This window comes from Passer domesticus, chromosome 25 (assembly GCF_036417665.1).
Source record: "Passer domesticus isolate bPasDom1 chromosome 25, bPasDom1.hap1, whole genome shotgun sequence".
Classification (NCBI taxonomy): Eukaryota; Metazoa; Chordata; class Aves; order Passeriformes; family Passeridae; genus Passer; species Passer domesticus.
In genome coordinates, this window is record NC_087498.1 from 852,193 (window position 1) to 861,785 (window position 9,593).

Sequence of the window (9,593 nt, forward strand, 5' to 3'; positions counted from 1 at the left end):
CTGTCATGGAGACTAAATGTAGTGCTTTTGGGGAGCTAAGAATGGAGCTGATGGTTGAGGGTACAAAGGGCTTCAGTTTTTTACAGGAATGCGCCCTTGGACAAAATGTCCTGAGACACAGCAGATTCCTTGCCAGCTGCAGTCATCTCTGGGTCATACAGAATCCCAGACTGGTTTGGGTTTGAAGGTGCCCTTCTTATTCCACCTCTTGCCATGGGCAGAGACACCTTCCACCATCCCAGGTTGCTCCAAGCCCTGTCCAACCTGGCCTTGGACACTGCCAGGGATGGGGCAGCCACAGCTGCTCTGGGCAACCTGAGTAGTGCAGGCTGGATGGATGGTCACTGTCTTGGTGTCACAGTAGATTCTTTCATGTTGCTCCTTGTTCAGGACAGACAGCACTTCCCTTTGAGTACTTTCTGCTAATGAAAAGGTAGAAAGGAACCCTCTTCCCCATAGACCCTTCCCTCTGTCTTCTTCTGCCACTAAGTGGACATGGGGAGGAATACGGTGCTTTGTGGGACTGCTTTGGTTTTGGGCTGGGATTTTGTCACTTGAATTTACAACTCTTCTTGTGGATGTTTCCTGTCTGCCCCTGCCCAGTGCTGGGGCTCCCTCCATCATGCAGGATGGGTTCTTGCTCAGGGGGGGTTCTTGTTTTCTTGTGGCCCAGCTGCCCAACCTCTGAGGAGGAAGGAGGGCAGGGATGCTGCTCAGAAAGCAGCTCTGCAGCTCTTGGCATCTCCTGGACCTGCAGTGGTGTAAATGTCCAGCACATGAATTCACCTTGGCATTACTGGGAACAGTGTCATCCTTGTGGCACTGGGTGTCTGCATGGCTTGTACCATTTCCCTGTTCTGCTTCCTCATGGCTCTTCTGTTCCCAACCTCCCATTGTTGCTGTACCTGTGCAAGCCCCAGTTTGTACCCATGTCCAGTTTGTACCTGTGCCCAGTTTGTTCTTGTGCAAGCCCCAGTTTGTACCCACGCACAATTTGTACCCATTCCCAGTTTGTTCCTGTGCAAGCCCCAGTGTGGGGCTTGATCTCTGCACTGTCCTGTGCCCCTCATTGCCTTTGTCACCAGGAATGCCCTCCTGGCACATCCCCACTGTGGGAGATGCTCTCATTCACACTCCTCTTCCTAAAATATGCAGTTTGAGGTTCAGACTTGTCCCCTCTGAAGGTCAGAGATAAATTGAGCCCTGAGACAGGGAAGAGTTGAATCTGGGCAGGGATGAGAAACCAAACCCCAGAGGTTCTGGCAGGACTGAGCCTGAGCAGACCCAGGAGCATCACTCAAGGATGAGAGACACAAGCAGACACAGTACCTGTCTTGGTGATCTGCTGTGGGACAGTGACACTTTCAGGTGCTTCAGTCTTTGGGATCTTCCAGGAAGCTCTGATTGCTCTTTGCTCCAAACAGCTGCTTTGGCTTTTAGAGATACATGAAGAAAAGGAGTTTTAAAGAAATTCTCAGTTCCCAGCAGTGCTTTCAGAGCCTGTCTAGGTGTTAAGTCACTGGTGATAGGTCTCACAGCAGTTCCCAAGTCCCTGGGCTGTCTGGGTAAACTGGAATACAATCCTGCTTTGTAGTGAGAAATCCCTGTATTTGACCTTTTTTAAGACTTTGGGGGCCTCTGGAGAAAGGGCTGATTCCAAAAATATCCTTGGTGTGTTGTCAGGCTTTCCCCATCCACACTGCTACTAATTTCTTTTATTCTCTTTTTTTCTTTCACTGCCTCTGGACTAAACTCCCATTTCTGTGCCCATTCGTTTCCATGATGTTCTCTCTGTATTTCTCTGTCCACTCCTCTCACTCTCTGCAGAATCTCCACCAGCTCAAACAGATTCACACTCTGAGGCAGATGAATGAGCAGCTGCTGGCTGAGAACAGGGCTCTGACCCGGGTCGTAGCCAGACTTTCTCTGCCCTCCAAGCCCTCGGAATCAGAGGAGCTGTAGCTGCTTTCCCTCCGGCTCATCTTGCCTCCCTCTTCCACTCTTCCAGGCAGGTCTCCGCTCCTGGCCGGGCGCTTCCCGCTCGCCTCTGCTCTCCAGGGTGCCTGGTGAAGCTTCTGGCTCAAAAGCTTGTGGCAGAGGATCTCTGAATTCCCAGAGCATGGTGCTGCTGCCACGGCAGGGCTTTGCTGGAGCTCTGCTCACCCCTGGCTCTTGCTCTGCTTGGCAGATGCTGCTGCCCTTGCCAGCTTAGCACTGGGGAATGGCTTTGGGGTGGCTTGGCAGTGTCAGCAGCTCCTTGCCTGGTACTTTGCCTTGAAACAGACCCACAGAATGGTTTGTGTTGGAAGGGGCGTTAAAGTTCATCTCATTCCACCCCCTACCATGGGCAGGGACACCTTCCACTAGACCAGGTCACTCCAAGCCCTGTCCAGCCTGGCCTTGGACACTTTAAAATAGGTGGTTTGTGCTACATGTCTGCTTATAATATAATTATTTTTAATTGGACTTAGTTCAGGGAGAAGCTAGCACTCATCAAATCAGATTATCCAAAGTCAGGAAATTTTCAGGGATGTTGTGGAAAGCAAACATTTTAGACAGAAAGGGTATTTTTGGAAAAACTACAAAGTGAGCTGTCCTCAGCAGGTTTTCTTGGTCACTTAAACAAAAATGACAAGCTCCTTTCCTTATTTTAAACTGAAGTTTCTGAGTATGAGTCCACAGGCTCAGCATTCCCCTGCCTCCTGTGGGCTGGCACAGGGTGGGGGATGCAGCAGGAGCCAGACCAGGAGTGCTCTGTGTTTTCATCTTCTGTTTTAAATCCAGGACAATTAATGGTGGAAACCCATGGATGAATCTTCCCTAAGCTTTGCCTTCACACATCACGCAGTTAAATTTCATCTCTTCCTGCTACTTCATTGGTTCAATACTAAAATAAAGCTGTAAATGCTCCTTTCTTGGGGGCCTACCTGTCCTTTGCAGGTTAGTAGGGATATTCATATCCCTTGAGACACAAGAAGTCATGTGCTCTTGTGGGCTGGAAGTGGCACCACAGAATAAAAACATCTATTCTTAGCACACAAATTATATCAAGGCTGATTAACCACAGAAACAAACTAACCAGGGGAATTGTGGCTTCCCCTTTCCAGGAGTCTCAGCTCAAGCCCACATGTGTGTCACAAGGGCCAGGAGAGTCGGGTGTTATATTGTGTGCCCTGGATTGTGCAGATGGTCAGGTGAAATGATCTCACAGCCATTCTGGTTTTAATCTGTGGAACTATCCACCAACCTGACCCTGCCTCATTTCTTCTCATAAACCGTGAGTTTAAGTCATTCTCCTTCCCCACATGCTTTGACATCTGAGAGGGAAAATTGGGCAAAATTATTTCCAGACAAAGAACTGATGTTTCACAACCTGCAAGTCACCTCTCCTCCTCCCAGGACATGCTCATGTTACCTCTGTCCTTCCATCCCCCTCTGCTCTGGCTGAGGCTCATGCTTCCCTCCTCACTTACAGGTTTGCAGTTCCCTGCCCATGCCCAAGCTGGGGGAGAGCCATGGTCTGTGAGCTCTGCTGATTCATTTTCAGCTCTTTTAGTAGGTCTAACACAGGGTGTATGTGTAAACTGTGCCTCAGTGGTGGCTGTGGGCATCACAGCTGTGCAGTGGTGTCACTGGTTTAAGCTCTGCCAGAAGTACCATGCTCTGGCAGCAGTGCTTTTCAGAATCTCATTTTCTGAATGCACATGGTTTCTGAGGAGCTGTGTTCTGCAGTGCCCCAGTGACAGCCCTGCTGTCAGAGCAGCCTCCAGCCCAAACCGAGGTGACACCGACGCTGCATCATGGCCAGCCCTGCCAGTCCCTGGGGCTGGGCACACCCCTGCTCACCCTTCCATAAAGCTGCTAGAAACTTGCAGCCTTTTCCCACGGGGCTCATTTCACCTGACTTGAGACTGGTCTGCTTCAAAGGGAGGAACGCCTGGGCTTGTATTGTCTGAGGCTGATGTGCAGCTTTCAGGAAGCCTCACTGGGCACTGGTGGAGCTGGGTTATGACCAGGAAACGTGTCCAGAGGCTCTTATTGCACTTTTGCTTACACTCCTTCATTTTCAAATGAGTGACAAGGTCACACGAAGCTCCCCATGAGGCACAACCCTGTCAGGCTCCAGCTGAGCCCTGGGACTGGAGTGGTTCTCTCTTGCATCATTTCTGGGAGCTGTGACAGGTTCTCTCCACCAAAACAAGTGTCAGGACTTCACACGCCTATTGTCACAGCAATGGGCACTGCAGAGCCACCCCAGGCAGTGACAGGGGTCTGACAGGACTGACTGGTGGGGCTCTTGGGGCACTGGGAGGCACCGGTGTGAGTGGGAGGTGAAGCTCAGGGGGAAACAGAGGAGTGCAGAGCTATCAAGAGCTCTGCTGTACCTCTGAGCTGCTGATCACTTTGGTGATGCTGATGGCGGTGCCTCTTCTTTGGCCATGAGAAATGGCACAAGGAGGCATGAGTGCTGTTCTGGTGACAGCCCAGCCATGGTGGTGCACCTGTCAGCCCAGCACATGGATTTACCCTTCCCACAATATCCCACCATGCAGCACCAGCCCCTCCTCCCTCTCTAAAAAACCTCTCACCTGAAACATCCACCAGCAGTCCCCACAGGGATGGAGTTGGGTGTGCTGGGGCCCACATGGCTTGGCCCAGCCGTGCAAGAAGGGAATTGCTCTGGTGGGAGCTGGAACTGCCCCAGGAGCTGCCCACACTCAGAGCTGGTCATCATGGAGGGACTGCAGGTGGAGGGGGGCAGTACTTTGTGGTCAAAGCTGAAACACCAGGTTAGGAGGAAGGAGAAGATTTAATGCAGATTTTTAATTTGAGGGAATTCTTCCAAGATGCACCTTGGCAGACAGAAGTCGTGGCTGAGCTCATACAGGTGCCATATGTGTGATCCCACCCTGCCCTGGGTGCCCCTGCAGGCTTGGCGCTGGTCACTCTGTGATCTGCTGGCACTGTGCTGGGAGTGACCCCTTGTGTGTCACACCCCTGACAGGAGCAGGGGTCTCCCTCTGGTGCCCAGCGGTTGGGAACAGCCCAGGGAAGGTCACTGACTGCCCACAGGAAGCCAGCAGGGTTTATGCCAAGGGGAAATGCTGGAAGGGTCTTGTTGAAGCTATTTCTTCTGTGTTTCCAAAGGCTTTTGTCTGTTGCAACCTCAGCTGAGCACCCAGGAGGTACCTCCAGTGTCAGTGTGTTCTACCAGTCCTCTGGCCTCAGCACTTTGGACTGTATTACACATCTGTAGGGTCCCAAGGAGATTTGTGGGTATTCTAAAGAGATTTTGCAAGGTCCAGTCCTAAATGAAAATTCCAGACCTCTGGTTTCCCTTCTAGTCCTGGAAAAAATGAAAAAAGCATATCCGAAAAACCAGCTTTACTTGTTTGCTGAGCTGTATTTAGCCTCTGGGCAGAGGTTTGGGGTGAAACAGCTCAGAAATGGTTCCTGCCCTGCTGGTCTGGTCCTGCCCTGCTGCTGGGGCTGTGGCCTTGCTTCGCACCAGGGCTCCCTGGTCAGTGCTGTGCTCGAGGCCCCTCTCACCCCTCACGCCTGGCAGCCAGCTTGTAAAAGCTCTGGAGATGCTGCAGAGCCATAGTGTGCTGGTGGAGGGGATGCAGTGCCCCCTCTGGCCCCCTGAGCCCCTCTGATCCCACTGCTCTTTGTCTCTCCACAGATTTTGACAGAGCTGAAGTCGGACAACCAAAGGCTGAAGGATGAGAACGGAGCCCTCATTCGTGTCATCAGCAAACTCTCCAAATAGGAATCCAGAGCAAAGGAGGGACAAGGAGGGGTGTCCTACACCAGCTGCCAACCCCCCACCGAGCCCTACCCCCTTCCTTCCCGTCACGTACAGCAAGTGTTTCAGCCGTGGGATCAATGTCACACCTGCCTTGCCCTGCCCTTTGCTGTACATTCCCTTTCTACCCCTGTTTCCCCCCAACACACCCCCTGCCATTTTTTTTTTTAATTTATGCATGTTGTGGTATCTCGGACATTTTATTCAAGGGAGAAATGTGAGGACTGGGTTTGAGCTGCCAAAACTTCTTCCAAAAGCTCAGTATTTGGTTTTGGACTCTGACCTGGAGTGGGAAGCTCCTACTGTAAAAAGTGACATCTGAAGAACTAACCCAGCATATCCAAGGCCTTTACAGGTGGGAAATGTGAACATGGGCTGGGACTCTGAGGATGCACATCAGCCCACTGAGACGTGGGACTCTGGTTAAATGTGATGCTGTGAAAGCCACCAGAGCTCACGTTTGTCACAGGCTGATGAGCTGTTTTGCACAGACACCTTTTCCTCTTGCCCCAGTAGACTGAATCTTCTATTTTAGATAAGATTTTGAACCTTTACAGAAACATCAGTGCTGACACTTGGTGTCAGACCCTTACCCCTGACCCTCCCTTTCCCCCACAGCCTGGGTGATCCTGTGTCACGTTGTGTCCTTCCAGGGCTCCTGTCTGTGGTTGGTAGCATACAGTTGCCACCTGGACACTTGTTCCTTGGGACAGGATATACCCCAGGCACTTGCTGAGCTTTGTGAAGGACAAACTTGAACCCCTACAGACCCTCTGCCGCTCTCACCTGTGTGTGAGCATCAATCACCTTGCAGGGAGCTGTGCCAATGCCAGAAACCAGCCTCCCCTCCCCAAAAGCCATCTGGGACATTCTCCCACTGCCTCCCTGAAGGCAGAGCCCCACAGCAGAGCCTGGTTGGTATTTCAGGTACCCTCCCTTTGATTTGCAGTAGGATTTGTAGCCAGAGAATGCTAGCATCCTGTCCCACACACCTTGGAGAGGTCAGGGTGTGTCAGTGTCAGAGGGACAAGGAGCTGCTGGTAACTGAAATCACCATGATGAAAGTCTTCTGACCTGTCAGAAACTTCTGATAAGCTTTGACCTTGAAGGAAACCCCCAGAAATACTCCTCTTCAATACATATGCACTCTAAACAGTTTGGAATTGTTCTCTCCCATGGGCATTTAGGCATTGGCTCCTCTCAAACAGTACCTTCCCTCTCAGAGACATCCAGCTGCATCCAAAACATTCTCCCATCTACACCCTTCCATATTTGTTCTTTCATCCCCTTTGTCCTTCAACTCCCCATTCTCTCTCTGGCCAAGGGCAGCAGTTCTTGGTCACTGAACCTGGAGGTGGCCATGGAGCAGCTCTACCATGTTCCTGAGCAGCTCTGCTGGCTCTGGCTGGGGGGAACTCTCCACTACCAGAGACATGAGATACTTGAACATGAGCAGAATACTTGAGCTTGCTCAGCAGGGTAAAACTTATCTCTATCAGGCAATCCTGGGCTTTTTTGAACCTTTTGCTGGTTATTGCCTCAGAAAGCATCTCTGTTTTCCTCTCTCTGGGGTTTTCTCTCTTTTTTTTCCCCCTGCCCTAATTCTCCATTTTCCCCCCTTCCCCTGCCTGTCCTGCCTGTTTCCACCTCTCTTGCTCTTCCTGGAGCTGCCAGGTCTCCCCAGGCAGCTCTGACCACAAGTTGCTCTTCAGCTGGTGGAGCCATTTGTGCAGCTGAGGCACCGTTTCTCCTGGTACTGAGGCCCTGCCTCTGCTGCTGAGCTTTGGGAGGAAGAGACCAAAGCTGGTAAAGGCATCAGGGTTTCTGCAGAGCACTGCCTAAGCCAGGCATCCTTTTTATATTCCTTGATTTTAACCCTGCTCTATTTAACAGCTTTAAGTCTTGAGATCCAGTCGATGCTTCCCCTGCACGCCGCTCCCTCTTGGTGCACTCTTTCTGTGAGTACTTCTGCCGTTCTTGATGTTTTCTCTCTTGGTGACCGCTCCTCGCTTCAGCCTCGGGCTCAGCTCTGCTCAGGAGGTCGGGGATCAGGAGCCCTGTCCCTTCTGTGCCGCGTGGAGGAGGGGACACTCCCCAGCTGGGCCACCCATCCCGGCAGGATGAGGAGGAGAGTTCAGAATCAAGACCCTGTCCTTCTCACGGGCAGGTTCCTGGCAGCAGGAAGAAGCCTGGTGTCTGTTTTAGGGAGAGGGTTCAACCCAATCTGACAAATCCATCCCGCACTGATGATTTGCCCCTTCTTACCAGGACACTCACTGCGCTTTCTCGCAAGGAGCAGAGTGGAAGGGCTGTGGGAGGCTCGTTCTGAGTGGCACCTTGCAAAGCCAAACCACTTTAGCTGAAGTGTCTGCTTAGCACTGGATTCTCTGAGCCTGGGCCCCCACAGCTCAGTGTCCCTGATCAGCCAAAGCCGTGAGCGTCTCGTGGTGACGGCGCAGCTGCAAATCAAATTCTTGAGAATGGATTTTTTTTGTCTCACTTCTTGCCTGACATAACCAGTGCACTGAGGAGGTGACAAACAGGACACCTCAAACCCTGTGCTTGGCACAAGGTGCAGAGCAAATAGGTTTTTAAAATTGATCCCTCTTGGAACCAGAGCATTTGCCAGACGTGGTCTCCCTTGGGGAACATGAGCTTTTTTTTCTAAGCAATTGCTTGGGGTGAGTTAATTTTTATTGCTTGGGATGAACCCACCTGTTGTGGCTGCAAGTTTGGTGATGGCTCTATGTAAATAAACTCCGGAGAAGCAGGACTGGCTGATGAGATGGGGAGAGAATGTATTTTTATGCAACTTTTGAGTGGCCTTTCAAACCCTGAGATGAATGATTTGTTTTACTGGTTGTTGTTATATAGTATTATAAGTATTATGTGTTTGAAAGTTTGGGAATAATATTCACAGCTATGATGCTTGTAAACACAACAGTATTTATAAATGAATAAAGTAAGAGTTGATAAAATAGAAGCATTGACTTTGCTTCCATCTTTCTGGAATTACAAGTTGTCTGTGCTAAAATTCCTTTTCTCCCAAAATCCTCATGGCATAACAATATCCATCATCCATAAAAGCACAAAAGTTTTGCAGCTACAACACAGGTACCTTTTTAGGGGAAGCTGAAATGAAGGAACTGGGATGGGCATCCCTGAAAAGCACCCATCAGTGGGAAGATAAAACAGGACAGGGTGCCATCTTCCTCAGCACCACACTGGGGATCAGGCCCATTTCCCACTCTGGTTGCAAGCCCTGTTTTTGCTCTGCTCAGAAGTTTGTCAGCACAAAATGTGGCACAGGCAGGAGATGGTGTCACATCTGGGAACCTCTGTCTCGGGTGAGGCTGCTGGAACCTCCACGTGCTGCAGTCTTCGGAGGTGGTTGGTGCAGGTTGAGTTCTTCCCTTAGGGTTGGTGGAGCAGGATGTGACTGTGAACCAGACTCTGTGCTGGGGGTGAAGAATTCTGTGGGGACCTTTGGTATTTCCCACCTGTGCCCCAGGTCTGGTCCAGCCTTGCTCATCTGAGGTTCAAGGCTGCCCAGAGCACAAGTCAGAAGGAGCTGAGGGCCTCAGCCTGGAGAAAAGGAGGCTCAGGGGGACCTTGTGGCTCTGCACAGCTCCTGACAGGAGGGGACAGCTGGGTGATGTCAGGCTCTGCTCCCTAGGAACAGGGACAGGACAAGATGAAATGGCCTCAAGTTAGGGAGGTTTAGGTTGGAGACTGGGGAGAAGTTCTTTCCTGAAGAGGTTGTCAGGCAGTGGCAGAACCGCCCAGA

The 9,593-nt window shown here is 51.1% G+C and overlaps 1 protein-coding gene across 5 annotated transcripts in view; it reads left to right on the top strand.

Annotated features, from left to right (window-relative positions):
• The window catches only part of PPP1R12B (protein phosphatase 1 regulatory subunit 12B), a 132,631-nt gene extending 123,842 nt beyond the window's left edge, over nt 1–8,789 (top strand). For all 5 annotated transcript variants that reach the window (XM_064399289.1, XM_064399290.1, XM_064399291.1 and 2 more), the window contains one exon: nt 5,684–8,789. In XM_064399289.1, coding sequence (XP_064255359.1) covers nt 5,684–5,770 — 87 coding nt within the window. In that variant the 3' untranslated portion in view covers nt 5,771–8,789. The remainder of the gene's footprint in view (nt 1–5,683) is intronic.
• Nucleotides 8,790–9,593: the final 804 nt, after the last annotated feature.